Genomic DNA, 17,781 nt, shown 5'->3' on the forward strand with positions numbered 1-17,781 from the left:
AACCGTCGCAAGTCCTGGGTTTATAAGGTTCGAGGCGATCCGGCAGCTTGAAGAGGGGCTCCTGGGACTCGGAGCAGGCCCTGATCGACTCTTGGACTACATTTCCCAGAAGCCTTCACGCCGCGGACGGGTCCTCTGCTGGCGGAAGGGGGATTCCTTCTCCGAAGCAGCCCTAGAGGGCCGGACAGGAGAGCAGGTAAGAGGAACTTCGGCTAATTCTGTTACGCGACTCAAATCGAGTAGAGGGCTGTACTTACGCCAGTGTTGGAATGGAGGGTGAGGGGGATGGCTTTGTTTACCTTCGTCCAGCACGGCCTCCCCCGCGGGTTTCGAGATGTGCCGCCAACTGGGTCCGTCCACCTTCTGCAGTATTTTGGAGGGGGTGACTCGATAGTGAGGAAACCACCTTCATCCCTAAATCAAAGAACCTGTCTCATTCCCGACAGTACTTTCCAAAATAGACTTTGGGAGAGAAGCGGCTTAAGGCTCGAGCCTGCGCGGGCGGTTCAGGAGGATTCCGCGAACCAGAGCGATCTCCCTACTCTCCTTAGGGGCCCTTTGGTTCGCGCCGGCGCCTTTTAAGGGCACCGTGGGGCGAACGGAGCGCTCAGAGCTGCTCCGGCCGCGGCCCTGGGAGCTGGAGGAGCCGCGGTAGGTGGCGAGGGCAGGTGGCGCTGGGGCCTCGGGGCGGGCACCTCGGCCGTCCCTCCCTCCTTCCCTCTTTCCCTTCCCCCAGCCCGGCCGCGAGCGCCGCACGGCCTCTCTGGACGCCTCCGCGGGGAGAGCACGGGACCCGGTGGGGGAGGGGTTGGCGGAGTGCTAAGTCCCAGACCCTCTTCATCCCCAGCGTCCTGAGTTCGCTTCCCGCGGCCAGGTGATGGAAGCTGATATGGGAGGAGGCGAACGACAGCCCCCCTGAGCGAGCCCTTGTGCCCCCCTAGGGGCCAGCGGACGCCCCATGCCCCACCCCGCAGGGACAGGCAGGGCAACCGAGGGAGAGGTTGAAGACTGGAGGGGGGCCTAGCCTTTTGCTTCTTCATCGGGGTGGGGGGAGGGGTGCTCCCCACTTGTCACCCCTATCCCCGCCAGAGCCATATGGAAGAAGGAACAGTCAGATCTTCACTTACATGCTCATGCACCTCCCTGCCTTCCTCATGTTTTTCTTCAGTCTCCCCCAGAGGTGTGGGCCTGGGACCTGGGGGTGGGGTGAGGGGGAAGGTCCCCAGGGGATTTGTGACTCTCTTACCCCTTGGCCTGACTAGATCCTAGGTTCTTCAGTTTTCATCACAACCTCAGCATCCCTGAAACCCGAATGTCAGGGGTTACTGCCATCCAATAAGAGATGGGATGGGGGTCCAGTCTTTATGTTAGGGGGCTGATGGTGGAAGGAAAGACTGGATTGAGAGTTGGGCCTGGTGGGGTCGTGGGGAGGGCCTAGCGGCCTGCTGCTCTGTGAAGGGCTGAGCCCTCTGCCAGTTGTTAAACTGAGAAGTTTTAACTTGTTTAGTGAAGGTTCAGGGCTGTCTTTGCCCCTCAGATAAACAAAATGGAAGGGGAAGGAAGGCGGCAAGAGAGGGTTTCTTACACTTTTTTCTATGCCTGCCTGAGAAAGAGGAGGCCCCTCGCGGAGCTGGTTTGCCTTCTTTTGTGTCCTGGTTTGATTCCTTATGGCTTCCGTTCTGTTCCCCCTCTCAGGCTGGCCTGTTTTAGGAAACTCAGGCTGAGAGTATCAGTTGCGTGGTGGTAGTTGCATTGTTCCAATTACCGCCGTGTGTGGCCACATCCCAACAATTAAAATGCAGAAAAACACAAAATCACTCTCTTCACTTGATCCCAGAGAGGGCTGGGAGTTTGCTGTTTGGCCAAATGCCTCATGAAAAGCTTGAAAGAGTTTGCTTCACTCCCTGCTCTTCATGGCTGGTCAGTCTGAGGCCTGTGATCTGTGGGGTAAAAGCCTTTAGTTAGGTTCCCTCTCTAGTTGATCTTTTGGGGGCAGAGTTAAGAAACCAAGAGCAGAAAAGACGCTTTAGCTTTTCCTCCAAGAACATAGAAGCTGCTGAAGGGAGCTCTCGGGAAGCTGGAACTTCATTCAGGGTGGTGATAATTATACGTGAAAATGATAGTTATCTGTAATGATGATTGACTTCTCCCAGACCTTTCTTCCAAAAAAACTCCACATACATCCACATGTATTTCTTTGCTTTTCCTTACCTACCTCTCCCTGAGGTGGGGATGGGGTCAAGATGATTCCCTCTTTTTTTTGCAAAAGTAGAAAGTGATCTGCCTCCAAGGTCACAGAAGAGCTGTTTTGGGCTCCCCTAGGTGTGCAGATGAGGAAGGGTGGCGTCCAGCCAAATAGATAAATCCAATTGCCTTCTTCAGCTTAATATCATCACTTGTGGCATTCTTAGCCTGTGTAGAGCAACAAACAGGAGGGTTTGAGAAACAGCAGTCTTTGTGGAGTCCTGATTTGTACAGGCTAGATCCTATGCTTTTTACATTTTGGTATTTCATGTTATATGGTACCTGTGATAGGTTAAGACATATTTATTGTGCCCATTTTATATACAGGTTAACTAAGGCCAAGAAAAGTCAAGTGACTTCCCAGAACTGTCACAGCAAATTGGAGCAAGATTTAGATTTCTTGAATGTTTGTTTTATCTACTAGAGAATGCTATATACACCCTCTGATGAGCTGTCTGCCTGCTGGTCATTTCTGGGAATAGGCAGAACCATATGGAAATACTAGGTTAACCTCCTCTCCATTGAGGAAGGCCCCTCAGGCAATTGTGTAGGCTGGAAGCCTGTTCTTTGATAGAATTAGTTTGCTTCTACTGAAATTGACCATGAGAAGGAGTCTCAGTTAATTGTATCCATGGTCTTTGAGTCAGATCAGGCTAAAAACTTAGTTGAATGAAGTCATACAGTTGTTAACATCTATAGAGTTGAAATGTAATTGGAATAATCCTGGTTCCATTTCTCTGTCTTCTTAGCTTTGTAAGAGAATGTATACAGTATCTGTTAGAAAACAATATAACAATATACATTCAGGCTAAGGGAGAACATGAAACCTTGTTCACTCTGATTGGTCTAAAGGAAAAAGTCATTCCTTTACCAGTGCTCCACCCTGTTCCCTATTACTATTTGTGTGGTTTAGGAAAAATGTATCTCTCTGTTTCTGATTAGAGGATAAAAGAAAATATTGGGGTAATCAGGATGGAAGTAACCATTTGGGTGTTGTCTCTCACTTGAGCTGTTTTTAAGTGGTACCAGTAGTCTGGGTAGACAGAGCAGAGCATGAACCAGGTTAGGAGTGGCAAATAGGTTTCAACTTGCTTGCTAACTCCAGTTCATTTTACTGGTTAACTGGAGTGCCACGTTCAGAATGTTTCTGAGGCTGTGTTTAGGCTTAGCAGGAAAGAGCTGTGATCAATTAATGATGTCTGCCAGAGGCCTGGCATAGGGATGCTGTGGTATGTGTGCCATGCATTTTCCACCTTTGGGCCAGGTACATCTCTAATATCACTTGGGGCTGGTCCCTCTGTAATTGGCAGACTCAGCAGGCATGACTGGAGAGGGGAGTCCCAATGGTGCTAGAATGGTGCTGCAGTGGCAGAAGACGGCTCACGAGTGAGGTCTGGAAGAACAACAGGGAAGACATCCATCATTTGCTCCAAAGTGTGCAAGTCATATCCTGGGGAGAATCATGATAACCCTGATCACTGAGCAGCTACAGAAGCAGACTCTGGATGAGCTGAAATGCACACGCTTCAGCATCAGTCTGGTAAAAGACCAGTCTTCCTGCTTCTCTACCATCCCCTCCCCCTTTTTTCTGAGGCTGTTTGTTGCTACTACTTTACCCATGTCCTGTGCCGTATGAGTCATGGTACTTGTACTAGAAGAGCCTACTAAAGGCTCAGAACCCAGCCCAAAAGGAAGGGGGCAGGTATTTTTCCACTGATAGAGAAGGGACACCAAAACTTGGGTGGAGAAGGGTATGAGATGTTGGAAGATGTGGATTATTTTACTCACTAACTTTGGGAAGACAACAAGAAGAGAACATTTAGGAGTCCCTAACATCTCTATAGCCCATGAATTACAGGGGTAAGCTGAAAAGGGCTTCCTGGAAATCTGTGTCCTGAGCCTGAATCATGATGGATATCCTCTCTCTCTCTTAGCCTCTGCCTGATCATGCAGACATCTCCAACTGTGGGAACCCTTTCCAACTTGTGTCTGGTAAGGCTTTGTATGTGTGTCTGTGTGTATCTACACCTTTCTTTCATTGGTTTCCAGTGACCAGGGCCAGCTAGTCTATCTCCACAATTTTCTTGCCAGGGTCACCTGCTGAGATTCACACTTATCTCCATTTTCCTGCACCTGCATGGAGCTTATTTGTTTAGTTTGCTCTTATTCTAGCCTTGACAGGACTTTTATAATCTGATTTTTTTTAAATAGGTAATACATTCATGTGGTTCAAAAAATTTAAAGGGGCACTTGGGTGGCTCAGTCAGTTAAGTGTTCCACTCTTGATTTCAGCTCAGGTCATGATCTCAGGGTCGTGCCCCTCATTGGAGCTCACTTAAGATCCTCTCTCTCCTACTCCCTCTGCCCTTCTCCCACACACACTAAAAAAATTTTTTTTTAAATCTTTATTTATTTTTGAGAGAGACAGAGTGTGAGCTGGGGAGGAACAGAGAGAGAGGGAGACACAGAATCCGAAGCAGGCTCCAGGCTCTGAGCTGTCAGCACAAAGCCCAACGCGGGGCTCGAACTCATGAACCACGAGGTCATGACCTGAGCCGAAGTCGGACACTCAACCAACTGAGCCATCCGGGCACCCCTCAAAAAAAATTTTTGTGAATAACAAATATATTGAAAAAAGTCTCCCTTCTCCATCTAGCTCCCGCCACCTCCCCAAAAGCAGCTCGTGTTATTACTTTGTCTATCCAACTAGACTTTCTTTATACAAATAGAAGCAAATATAAATGTGTACTTTTTATTCCTTCAAAAGGTTGCATACTATATATATTATTTGGCACTTTTAATTTTTTTAGTTAACTACACTCTAGCTAGATCTTTTGGTATCAGTGTGTTAATTGGAGCATTTCTTTGTGGGTGGCTAGACAACAAAGGAACATGAATAGTCTTAGGGTTTCCCAAGCCTGGGTTCCATCATCAAAGGCTTTCCCCACTCTGTTTGCCCTCTCTAGGAATAAAAATGATCTCTTACCTGCTCGATTACCTCTTAATCCTTGGCAGCCCTAACTCTTGTCTGGGTGCTGGTGACATGTAGGAAGGAGAAAGATTAAAGAAGAGCATGGGCCTGCTTTTTACAACCTGGGGCTGGTAGGTATGGAAGCAGAGTAAGGCTAGGTGGAGTGAAGTATGAGCAGGGCACACATGCTTTTTTTTCTCTTGACTGTTTGTGCCTTTGAGAGGGAGTGATACGCGGTATTTGAGACTATTTTTAATTTCAGGTGGTTCCTCATAATGGAGGCAGTATAGTCTAGTGGTAAGAGACCTAGCCTTAGCATCACACAGACCTGGATTTGAATCCTCCTTTGATCATTTCATTCCTACATGACCTAGGACAGGTTACTGGACTTCTCTCATCTGTGAAATGGGGATAATAGTACCTACCTCCTGAGGTTTGGGGAAACCTCACATAAAGTGCTCATTATATTTTGTGGCATATAGTAAGCTCTTAAAAATATATTAGCTATCATTAATACTATTTTTATTATGAATGCTTTCCAGAAGGTGCTTCCTGGAGGGGCCTGCCCCACTGTTCCTGTGCTGAGTTCCAGGACAGCCTCAACCTCAGCTACCACCCCTCGGGCTTGAGCCTGCACCTCAGACCACCTAGCCCGGGAAGTTCCCCACAGGAGCAGCCCCTCTCCCAAGTCCTAAGCCCTGAGCCCCCAGATCCAGAGAAGCTTCCTGTGCCCCCTGCCCCTCCATCCAAGAGGCACTGCCGCTCACTCTCAGTGCCCGTGGACCTGTCTCGCTGGCAGCCGGTGTGGCGGCCCGCCCCCTCCAAGCTGTGGACTCCCATCAAGCACCGGGGCAGTGGTGGAGGGGGTGGGCCGCAGGTGCCTCACCAGAGCCCCCCAAAGCGGGTCTCCAGCCTCAGGTTCCTCCAAGCTCCCAGTGCCTCTTCTCAATGTGCCCCGGCCCACAGACCCTACAGTCCCCCTTTCTTCAGCCTGGCTCTGGCCCAAGATTCTTCTCGACCCTGTGCCACCTCCCCCCAGAGTGTCTCCTGGGAGAGTGATGCTGAGTCCCTGTCACCTTGCCCACCCCAGCGTCGCTTCTCCTTGTCACCTAGCCTGGGCCCGCAGGCAAGCCGCTTCTTGCCCTCTGCCCGGAGCTCCCCTGCATCCTCCCCAGAGCTGCCCTGGCGACCTCGAGGCCTCCGCAATCTTCCCCGAAGCCGCTCACAACCCTGTGATCTGGATGCTCGCAAAGCTGGAGTCAAACGGCGCCATGAGGAGGACCCCCGGCGGCTGCGGCCTTCTTTAGACTTCGACAAGATGAATCAGGTGGGACCAGCAGGACTAGGGAAACTTGGTTGGGAGGAGGGAGACTCTGTTCCATTTTTACTTCGAAGTGTCCCCTAGTTCCATGCACTCCTGACAGGTTCTTTTCTGTCTGAGCTTCTGCTAGTGTGATTCACCATCCTAGTTGTCCGGGACTGTACCTACTTTAGGACTCAGTGTCCCATGTCGTGTGTAACTCCTTGGGCCTGGAGGTTCTAGAGAAGTTGAGGGGAGACCCATGGTAAATCTTCCAATAGGGATTCCTGATTGTTCTGCTAAAGGTGCTTTCCCTCCTCTTCTGAGGATGCATAAGCCTCAAAAGTCACATCATCAGTGCCCTACCCTTTCTTGACCTCTAGACTGATTTTGCCACACTCCGTCAGTGCTTCCGCTGGGTGTGTGAGGGCTTCAGCAAAACAGGTAGCTGCCTTATTCATCTGTTCAGCAAATGGATTTTGACTTCCCAGTGTGAGTGCAGCTGTTATATGCACTTGTCCACTTTTTTCATACTCTTCCTACTAGTCCATTGGGTCACAAACCCCTTTGAGAATTTACTTATTCAGAGCCATTCCTCCATCCAGTCAGCAAATGTTCCTGAATACCTGCTATGTACTGGGCTGTGACTAGGCACTTGCAATATTGTTGTGAGACACCCAGATAAGATTCCTGCCCACATGAAGCTTGTAAGTGAGCTCTTAATCTTGAACCCAACAGAAACTATGGGCTCTTTGCTCAAAGAACTGTGCCTGCATACTAAATTTTCTAAATGTTACCAGGGAGTTCACCCACGTCATGCCTAGGACTCATACCTCTAGGGGTAACCAAGAGGGATACTTTGAAATATAGCTTGGACCAGGGTTCTGTGGGAGTTGATATCTTTCTGCATTCTTAACTTTGTTATTTGTTTAACAGAAACCATACTCAGGAGGTCTCTGTCTCCAAGAAACAGCCCGGGAAGGCAGCAGCATCTCTCCACCGTGGTTCATGGCCTGTAGCCCCCCACCCCTCTCTGCTTCCTGCAGCCCCATTGGGGGTTCCTCCCAGGTGCTCAGTGAAAGCGAAGAGGAGGAGGAGGGGGCCGTGCGGTGGGGGCGGCAGGCACTGAGAAAGCGGACACTGTGCCAGCAGGACTTTGGGGACCTGGACTTGAATCTAATTGAGGAGAACTAAAACTGAGAGGCTACTTCCTGGGGCCACACAGACTGATTCTCTATGGCTACTAACAAGTGTCAAGGCCCCAAGGCCAGGGGCCCAGCCTGGGAATGGGGGTGAGTGGAGGGCTCCGACTCAGGGCAGCCGGAAATCTTCTCGCTCCAGGAAGCTCGACCATGCCAAGAGACTGGCCGGGACAAGATAAACGGAGCTGGTGGCGGGAGGGACAGCCCCAGAGCAGACCCTTCCCATGGCGGCCCTGAGTGTGAGTATCCCTGCCACCGAAAAAGCAATGGGCAGGGAAGGAAGGGGTCTGCTGACCCCAGCTCGGGGAATTTCACTAGCCCCTTTGCTTCAAAGGGCACTTGTGTCTTAGAATTTGGCCAGGGTGGGGGGTTCATTCAGCCTCCTTGGAGAAATTGTGTGAGAGTGTGCGCGTGTGTGGGAGTGTACTTGGGGAAAGGTGTGTTTGCGTAGCCTTAGGGAAGGAAGGCAGTTGCTCCATAACAGCAGAGCATCATGATACCCCCAGGATCTTGAGTTTGCACGGGATAGCAGGCTTATTCAAGGAGTCAAGAGGAGGGCACCAAGTTTTTCTTTTTTCTAAGTAGCTTGGTTTCAGAGCTGATAATCCATAAGCACTGTTGGCTCTGCAAAGGACTCTTTTGGGGGATGGCAGGGTCTTTTAAGTGCTGTGACCTTGGCTAATGGTCTTTGTCTTAGACCCGTCCCCTTCCCTAGATAGGTCTAATATTAGGGCTGGAGAGGGCTCTCTATGTTGATTCTGAGCTGGCCTTTTTTTCTTATCAGATTGCCTAGGCTATGTACAACCTGCCTCTTTCTCTAAGTAGATGTAAGCACCTGTGGACAACTGAGGCATGGTTGGATGGCTCCATTTTTCTCTTTCCCTCTCTACTGATGGGATTTTTTCCCCCTCACATTCTGAGCTTCGAGGGTCAAGAACAAGGAGGAAAGGCCCTGTGTTGGCCCTCATCATCTAAGGCCAACCTGCAGCAGAAGTGGCATTCAGTCCCCAATAAGCATGGGTAAGCTCATTCCAGCACTATCTTTTGGAAACAGACTATAGGGAAACCTGTTGTCATTAGATCCAGGTCTAACCTCTTTTCAGACCTGCTTGACAAAGAGGAAGGGGATGTCAGCATTTACTAGTTTGCTTGTCTTCCATTCCTGCTTAGAAATGTTTATTTGCCTCTAATTGGACCTGAGAGACCTCAGGGAGGTTGGGGCTCACTAAGGGGTTGGCTGAGGTTGTGTAAAGCAAAGGCTGCGAGAAGCAGCTGGGAATTGTTGTTGTTGGATTGAATTTCCTTTTTTTTTTTTTTTCCTCGCCCATAACTTAAGCCAGGGCAGCAGGTCCCAGTGGCTGCAGGGATGGGTTTAACGACTGTAGGACCCTTGGTAGGGCTGGCACCAGTGAAGATATACTGAAGCAGCCACCAAATAGCTTGTTAGGCTTTGTCTGGCTTTGGTTAGACCCTGCACGACTGAATTGGACCTGCCCTTGTTTATTGGAGGAAGGGCATTCTCTTGGATTTCCAGGGTGTCTTAGGACCCAGTTCCTCATGGTAAGGGGAGAAGACCAAAGTCCACATGTTTTCTTCCTCATGGGATTGAACCTGTCATTTTCTTGGTTTCCCACATGTCACATAGGAACATCACTGACGCTGCAGCCCTCTCACCTCCACTCCAGGGGAGGTGGCCATTTCTTCTTGAGGCTCTGGCCCTCAAAGGTTCTACCCTTCCAGGGCTCTTCCCCTTCTCCTGCTAGTTACCATGTATTACCAGTGAGCTACCAAGTCTGTAGGGGCCTGAGAAAGGCTCTCTGGAGAATCCAGGGAAACTGTGAGCCCAGTAGTTGCCCATCCTTGGTTTCATCCCTCCCTTGGCTCTTCTTCTTTAGGCCATAATTTCCCTGGTGCCAGCTTCTTTTCCTCCTGGGGCATCCTTATGCCTGGGCTCTCTGCTGCATATTGGCTGTGCCAGCTTCCAATAGGCCACTAGCAAGACCAGTGGTGTCTCTGTAAGCCCCAAGCTCAAGAAGTGAGGGCAGTAATTCTGCCTCTACCCTGGCTTCCCCAAAGCCCCAGGGTGCCATCCTTAGGGGAGAAGGTCTACAGATAATCATATTTGAATTCTATTACCTTAAGATCTGGAAAGTTAAATTAGTTGAAACTGTCATCTTGCTTCCCAATCCGAGCACCCATGACCCTGGGACAAGCCTTTTCAAGAAGTGGTTCATTTTGCTTTACACAGTAGATCTGTTCCAAAAGTTCTGTATAAGCCAAATGCTATTTTGCAATGCATTTGGACTGCCGACCATTAAAAAGCAGCCTGTGTGATTGCTTCTTTTGTAAAGCAAGCAACCTCCCTCTACTTTAGCTGTTTTGACTATTTGGGTTTTCACATATTGGGCTTACCCAGAGTGGAGCACACCTATACAGGGCTGTGGTTGACGCTGGGTAGACATCTGCATCTGTGTTGTGTGTGTGGTGTGGCTGACCAGTAGGTGAGTATTCCTGCGTGTGTGAGTGAAGCCACTCCCAGGCTGGTGCTCTCCTCCTGTGCCCGGTGACTGCCCAGTGGCAGCTCCAGCTGCCCTTCACTCCCACCTGCTGCCAAAGTCCCTGTGCTAATGGGATTACAAATACAAAAAGTGGAAAAAAAATTTTTCGTAAACTTTGTTTTATATTAAAAAAATCCATAAGTCTGTGTGTGTTAAACATGAGGTCCTGCCTCTGTGGCTGTGTTTGAAAAAATAAAGTTTTATTAGAATAATTCATTTTCCCAAGCAATCTTGTGTACTACAGTGTCTTCTTCCCTTCTCCACAAAGAAAAGCAAGGAGGAAGCAGGGAGAAGGCCACCTAACTCTAACAGTCCCTTGCTCTAAGACATGGCTGGGCCTTCGCCCCTCGAGGGCTGTATCTGGTCCTAGGCCTTTTGCAGCCACAGCATTAATACCCTGTGGCCCAGCTTGTGAGAAGGCCTTGGTTATTTTTGGCAGTCTGATTGGTCTTTGTTTCCCTGATAGTGGTAACTATCTCCTCTACCCTGTGGTCAGTCTTACAATAAGTTGAAGTCAAGTACTAATACATTCTAGCTCCCTGAGAAATGCTTGATAGTCCAGTCAGGAACTTGTCCAGACTGATTTGTAGTCTTTAGGAAGTGGTAAGAAAGCAGTTTGAGAGACTTGACCAGGAATCTTTTTCTTTTTTAAGAGTTTTTACATCTTATGCCCTGGAGAGATGGAGATTTTAGTCTTGAGAATTCAGATTCCAAAGACCTAGGCAATTACTCCATTCTAAAAATAATGCTTTTGGAAAATTATCCTAACAGCAGAACTTCTCTTTTGCCCCAGAAGTTGGTATTTTACATAATGATTTAGTTTGGGATGTTCATGTGCTCAGGGAAGGTGTGTGTGGCTCACTCTCTTTAGACATTTCTATTCCACCCTTTTCCCTGTGTTAGCATTCTTGCAGTTTGGGTAAAATGTAGTTGCTTAGAGATCCAGGCAGGAGCCTCTGTCCCTAAGGAGTAGCCTTTCTTTACCAGTTGTGGTGCTGACTTGCCAGGCAGCAAGAAGAATCAAGTTGCTTAGCCTCCGTCCCAGTTTTCTGCTTCAGATTTGTGGCACTCATCATTGAATACCAATGAAGTGTGCAAGAGGACAGGATTGGCTTGATAACCTGGAGCAGGAACCTTTGAGGGGATGAAAATACACTCCATAAATAGTGAGGGTTGTCACCTGCCCCAGAAACCAAGAAGAGGCTTTGAGGAGGGTGGGGCTTTGGCATGTGGTTAAAGAAGTCTCAGTATTATGTTTTTTCCTTACTTAACACTGCTGCTGTTTCACTTCACCTACCGTTTGAGCAAGAGTCAAGTTTGAGCATCTCAAATGACTTTTTTTTCCTTTCTGTTCATTTGTTGTTGTTGTTTGTTGTTGTTGTTAGATTTTTCTACTGTTTATTTTCTGTGAAGCGAAGTGTGATTTCATTTTCTGTTCCTGAAGTCCTGCTAGTATAAGGAAGAACTCCATGAGAACACAAGGGTTCTGTTCAGTGTTGTGTCCCTGGCATGTTGAAAAGTTAATAGCACATGAAAAGTGCCTACTATGTTGAATGAATTTCTCATCTTTGCCTTCCCATCCCTGAGCTTAGGCATATTTCTGTCTCCGGTGCTGTGAGAATCCAGCTTTAGACACTGGGGCTGTAATTAGAGCTCCTTATGGGAGAAAGTCTCAACAGTGAATTTTTGTAGGAATCCTGCAAAGCAGATAGGTCTTAGGGATTCACCCTGGTTCTATTACCAACTACAATTTGTGGGCCATGTGCTTTAAGAGGTGTCTTTTGGCCCAGGAAAGCATTCTGATTCAAGACTCAGGTTGGCTTATGGGAGGTGGAGGTTCTAAGGAATAGGAAGAGAAAAAGTCCAAGGAAATGTTTCCTTGGCATTCCACCAGGTTAGTTCTAGAATGACTTCCTCTAGTGGTTTTGTACTTTTAGAAAAGTCAGTAGTTGCTCCCCGATCCCCAGTGCAGACCCCAACCTTTGCAAGGAAAGTATGTCTAGGGTAAAGAAAAGATATAGTCAGGAGATAACTGGGTAAGCACTTAAGTCTTGGAGAAAGAACCAGCTACTGTTCTTTCTGTAGTGCAGATAATTGAAAGAAATGGCCACTTTGAGGGTAACAATCCATGATTTCTGGTTTGTATCTACTTCCATATATACTCAGTCTGCATCTGTAAAGCTATAGAACCTGTGCTAGTCTCTGATATTACCAATGTTCATGGATTTTTTTAATGTTTATTTTTGAGTGTGTATATTTGAGAGTGTGTGCAAGCGGGGGAGGGGCAGAGAAAGAGAGGAAGACACAGAATCCGAAGCAGGCTCCAGGCTTCAAGCTGTCAGTCAGAGCCTGACGCAGGGCTCAAACTCACGAGCCGTGAGATCATGACCTGAGCCAAAGTCGAATGCTTAACAGGCTGAGCCACCCAGGTACCCCACCAATGTTAATGTTTTAATGATTGAGGTTTCCCAGTGCCTGGTGTGAATGACCATCTAGGCAAGAAATTCGGTATCTCTCCTTCTCTACAATCCCTTTTCTAACAGGAACTATCAATCTCCCACACCTGTATTAAATGAATTGAGATAGGAGTGGTTGGGGTTTTTTTTTTTTTTTTTTTTTTTGGCCCCCAACGCCACTACTTCCATGGTAAGATGAGGTGCTGTTGAGCCAAAGAGAATCTCTTTATTGCTGATCTCTTTCCAATTCCCCTAAAAGTTGAATTGAGAAACACCTGTACTGAATAACATTGGCAGACTTGGAAAGGGAAGAAGTTCCATCGGTTTAAGTAAATATACCAAGATGTTGGAAACACATTGGCCTTCACCCAGTGGAAAGAGTGGTATTACAACATCCAGTGGATGTAGCACATTGGTCAATGGAAAGGAACCTATGAAGTACTAGTAGTATAGAATAGGATGGTACCATGTTATGGGCCAGTGAGAAGACAATGTGTCCCAGGGACCAGTGGGGAGAGTTTTCTAAAAGATAATGACAGGACTGATAGGGCATATTTTCAGGATAGGAAATGAATAGTTATTGCGGTGCTAACTGCTGAGCTCAAAACGCTACCTCTAGGTACCTTGCCCCTCAAGCCCCCTACCCCAGGAAAAGTCTTGGGTGTCCGAGGCGGGTAAGCTACAGCCTTCTCACATATGGGACACCCCAGAAGGAAGGTTGGGACCAGGATGGTACCGAGGAAGACTGAAGGGCCCGCCCACTTCCCTACCCCCGCCTAAACTGTAATTCCCCTCCCTGCCACAGGGGGCACTGCAGGCCCGGGGGAGGTTGGGGCGGAGCGCTGCGAGGGGCCCGGAGCTGCCGTCCCGCTCCAGAGCGCGGGGGGCGCTGTGCGGGGCCCGGGCTGCGGCTCCGCTCCCGGCCACGGGGGGCGCTGCGCGGCGCCGGTGGTTGGTGGTGGCTGTTGGGGGGGGTGGGGGGGAGCCGCGGCCGCGGGTGGTGCGGAGGGAGGCCTTGCGGGCGGATCGGGCGCTCAGCGGCAGAGGTGGTGGGAGGCGGCGGGTGGGAGCGCGGGTCTGGCCGGCCCTGGCGATGGCGGACGCGGCGGCCTCCCCGGTGGGCAAGCGGCTGCTGCTTCTGTTCGCGGATACCGCGGCCTCGTCCTCGGCCTCGGTCCCCGCGGCGGCGGCGGCGGCGGCGGCGGGTGGAGATCCGGGGCCTGCGCTGCGCACTCGGGCCTGGCGGGCCGGCACAGTGCGGGCTATGAGCGGGGCGGTGCCCCAGGACCTAGCGGTGAGTGGCGGCCGAGGCAGGCACTTGAGGCCGGGGCTGCGGGGCCTGCGGGCGGCCTCCCCGGGGGCCTTTGTGAGGGGGCGGTGGGGTGGGGGTGACCCAGTTCCTCGCCCCCAGATCTCCTCAGCGCCCCCCACCGGCTCCTCGGCACCCCGAGCTCTGGCCGGCATGGCTTCCGCGTCGGGGTGCGCGCCCCGGTTTCCCCCGGGGGGCAGCCAGGGCGCCAAGAGCTGCTGCCTCCACCCGACAGGCCCCGCCTCCTCAGCGACCCCTTTCTCAGCGTCCCCCCCCACACCCCCAAAACACGCCTTGCGAGCAGGCTCCCGAACCCTGGGCTCCTGGGCCCCTCACAGTTCGGCTGGTGCTGTCGCTGCTCCCTGAAAGACGCGGACCTGTAGTTCGCAGCCTCCCTGGAAATCTGCACCCTGTTCCCTTCCTCCCGGGAGCCCCGAGTGGGGCGGGAATGTGGGCAATTGTGGGAGGCACAGAGGCTGCAGTTAGAGCTGCTCGGGGCTTTTTTATCAGGCAGTTACTTCCTCCTTGTCTGAGCCGGGCTTGGCCTGGCGGTCTCCAGAAAGGCCAGCTCTCAGGACTCTTCAGGCTCCCTTTCTCTTTGAGCTTCTGGGTGACAGGAGCTGCGGTTGTGGATGTTTTTGATAAGTTTGAGATCTGTCTTAGGAGCGGAATGGGGCTGCTAGGTGGTGCTTTTTTGCTCCCAGCTCGGCTACTCCCTCAACCCTGGGAGAGGTTTTGTTTTGAAACTTTGTGTTGGAGCTTGGGCGTTCTTGAATACTTGGCCTTGGTGTATTTCGTGATTGAAGTTATTCAGTAAAATAGAACTTAACTAGCATTTGGGACCTTGTGTTATTTTTGTTAATGTGGCGGCACAATATTGTCTTTGAGCTTTGGCAAGCCTCTTTAGTTCCTCATTCTGATAGCAGCCCTAGCTTCTCTGTTAAGACTATGAAAATAGGGAGATTCTTTTGGAATGTAATAGACAGAAGGTAAATTTTCGTGATGAACTTGCTTCTGCAGATATTTTATTTGCTGTAAGTGGGAATGATTTCCTGAGATTTGATGTTAATATTGTAGGCTTCTGATACTTATTTTTCTACCTATTGATTAGTGGTGTTAGGCTTTTTTTTTTTTTTTTGCTTTTTTTTTTTCTTTTCCTCTGATATGCAGCCTTTATGGGTTGTTTAGCTTGCGGCTGGCTTAGCCTTTCCTTCTGCTACTTGAGTTCACATTCTTTGATCTTTCTCCATGCTAAATAAGAAAAGGCTGTTTGGGCATTTATGTGGCTTCAGTGGGGCGAATTTATAAAAAGCTACCAGGAATATAAAGGGATGAGGGTGATGCTTAAGGAGGGGATTTGGTTGTAAAATACTCTGTGCTTTCTTTAAAAGATTGCTTTCTAGGTTGGGATGGGGGAGAGGTGTCTATCTCAGATCCAAAAATTTACTCCCATAAATGAAAAACATAATTAGGATCCACTATTATATGCATACTTCGACCTAAGGCCTAGTCTGCCCTAGCTTTTCAGTTAGAATTTTATATTCTAGTTGTTTCCTCCATCAGATGAATTGCTAATGAGCTCTGCACCTGAAATGGCTACCCATTCACTTTGTTGTTTGCTGAGCTCCCTAAGGACAGAGGTTTTTGAAGCTCACTGAAATGCTGGACACCTACTAAGCTAAATACTGAATAATTTTACCACTGGGCTCATGAAGTGGTTTCCCAAACCAAGTAAAAAGTTGCAGTGATTCTTGGAAATTAAAGTTAAGGGTACATTAGAAGTGTGTTGGGGTCTCTCATGGAGCTGTGTGCATACAGAAGCAAAGGCAGATTTAGTTTTGAGAATAAACTTAAGCTTGTATGTATATTAAGGGACATAGGTGAGAAAACTACCACAACAAAACTCACAGCCTTTAGAATTTTTCACCAGTTTGCAAAATTGCTCAAGAATTACAGTAGCTATGTTGAGGTTCTGTTAATGAGAATGACTAGCCTAGGATGAGAACTGGACATTTGTTTTTCTTTTTCATTAAAGAGATTTCCTTTGGACCCTAGACATGTGGGCCTTTCCAATTTGCACCACACACCGTAGTAAACACAACTGTCTTCCAATCAAAAGTGTTCTTCCTGTACTCACGGGTGGAGTTTTCAAGCAGCTGGCCTGTGATTGGGCAGATTTTCATTCAGTTAGTTTAAGATGTTTTCAGGCATGCTTGGTTTTGAGCATTGCATAGCAGGGCGCCCCCTGTTAAGGATGAGTAATTGAGGGTTGGATGAATGAGTTTTTGAAGTGATTGAAAACACTTTTCAGTTTTAGGCTCCATTAATGGTCCCTTTCTAAATATTATATGATCCTGAAATCTTTAAAAATGTAGTCCTGCCCCTTTTAATGAACCCTTTTCTGGAAAACAATACCAAAGCCATGCACTTCCTTAAGATGAAATATGAAAATAGAAAAGTCAGGATCCTGTTGATTGGGAGTTTGGTTGGTAAAGGTTTGCTAGAGGGCATTTTCATCTTCAAAGCTATGCTGACAAATAACTACTGAGAATTTTAGATGTAATAGGACAACAGCTTTTTACCACTACCCCCCCCCCCCCATGGAGTAGTAGCTTTATTTGTATTTCAAAATAGGCCTGTCCTGTTATGTTTAACAAAAAAAAATGTGTTGCTGCAAGATTAGTTTAATGGGTTTCTATGCATTTATTTCTGATTCTTCTAACTGTCCTCTTTGTGTTCCCAATCATTACTGGTCCGTATAAGTTGCAGAGACCTTGGGACCTTGATATATGTAGGTGTGGTAGTTAAACACACAGACCAAAAAAAAAAAAAAAAAAAAAAAAATGGGTTTTCCTTTTTTTATTAAAAGGCAAAACTTCTATTTTGCGAAATGTCTGATAACCAAAAGAATACACAGGAAAAGCCAACAGTATCTTTCACAGGCTTCCACTTTGCAAAAAAAAGGCTTTGCTTGTCTTTTTTAATTTTTTTAAGTAAAAAAGCCCAGCGTGGGGCTTGAACTCACAACCCTGAGACCAAGCAAGGGTCACATGCTCTGTTGACTGAGCCAGCCAGGCACCCCATTATCTTTCTTAATACTGGTACAAAAAATATAAAAACATTCATCTGTATACAAAAGGTTGCTTTTATTAGTGAATAGTATCATACTGCAGCCTTCCCCTCCCCCCCCCCTTTTTTGTAAGGACTTTTTTTTTTTTTTTTAAGATTTTGTTTTTAAATCATCTCTTTACCCAGTATGGGGCTCAAACTTAGAACCCCAGGATCAAGAGTTGCATGCTCTATGGACTGAGCCAGCCAGGCACCCCTCCCCTTTTTTCCATTTACCATTATACCATGGACATCAATACCTATAAATCTTACTCATCCTTTTAGATAACTACATGATATTTCATAGAACGGATGTACCATCATTTGTTTAATCATTCCTCCTTATCCTGGATATTCAAGTTAGTTATATTTTTGGCACTACAAATAATGCTGTGCTTAATAAACTTGTACACATATCTTGTGTAATCATGGTTTTGTTTCTGTAGTTTAGACACCTAGGAGTGGGTTAGGAATTCTAGGAGTACATGAATCTTCAGTTGTATTAGATAATACCAGGTAGTTTTCCACTAAGATGATAGCATTTCTCATGCCCACCAGCAGTGCATACATGCAATGCTGGTTTCCACCTTTCCCATCACTCGTGTCATCAGTCTGTCTCTTTTGGCAATCTGA

At 48.1% G+C, this 17,781-nt stretch overlaps 2 protein-coding genes across 5 annotated transcripts in view; both read left to right on the plus strand.

The window, feature by feature from the left end:
* Positions 1-30: 30 nt before the first annotated feature.
* FAM53C (family with sequence similarity 53 member C) lies at positions 31-10,504 on the plus strand. Of its 2 annotated transcripts, none has more exons than XM_015064317.3 (5): positions 31-196; positions 3,555-3,784; positions 4,179-4,236; positions 5,758-6,542; positions 7,452-10,504. In XM_015064317.3, exons 2-5 carry the CDS (start codon positions 3,707-3,709, stop codon positions 7,707-7,709), a joined length of 1,179 nt encoding a protein of 392 aa, XP_014919803.2. In that variant the 5' UTR covers positions 31-196; positions 3,555-3,706; the 3' UTR covers positions 7,710-10,504. The 2 variants fall into 2 exon arrangements, with proteins under 2 accessions (XP_014919803.2, XP_026932400.1); XM_027076599.2 differs by lacking the exon at positions 31-196 and adding an exon at positions 508-651.
* The window catches only part of KDM3B (lysine demethylase 3B), a 74,473-nt gene continuing 64,509 nt past the window's right edge, over positions 7,818-17,781 (plus strand). For 2 of the 3 annotated variants that reach the window (XM_027076590.2, XM_027076591.2), the window contains exon 1: positions 13,718-14,025. In XM_027076590.2, coding sequence (XP_026932391.1) covers positions 13,825-14,025 — 201 coding nt within the window. In that variant the 5' untranslated portion in view covers positions 13,718-13,824. Of the gene's footprint in view, positions 7,957-13,717; positions 14,026-17,781 lie in introns of those variants that run through there. The other variant, XM_053221490.1, reaches the window with a different exon arrangement.

Source organism: Acinonyx jubatus, chromosome A1 (assembly GCF_027475565.1).
Source record: "Acinonyx jubatus isolate Ajub_Pintada_27869175 chromosome A1, VMU_Ajub_asm_v1.0, whole genome shotgun sequence".
Classification (NCBI taxonomy): domain Eukaryota; kingdom Metazoa; phylum Chordata; class Mammalia; order Carnivora; family Felidae; genus Acinonyx; species Acinonyx jubatus.

Coding starts and splice junctions, on each gene's coding strand:
- FAM53C (XM_015064317.3), top strand. CDS start 3,707: ATGATAACCCTGATCACTGAGCAGCTACAGAAGCAGACTCTGGATGAG. Junction 4,237..5,757: donor CCCTTTCCAACTTGTGTCTG/GTAAGGCTTTGT, acceptor AATGCTTTCCAG/AAGGTGCTTCCTGGAGGGGC. Junction 6,543..7,451: donor ACTTCGACAAGATGAATCAG/GTGGGACCAGCA, acceptor TTTGTTTAACAG/AAACCATACTCAGGAGGTCT.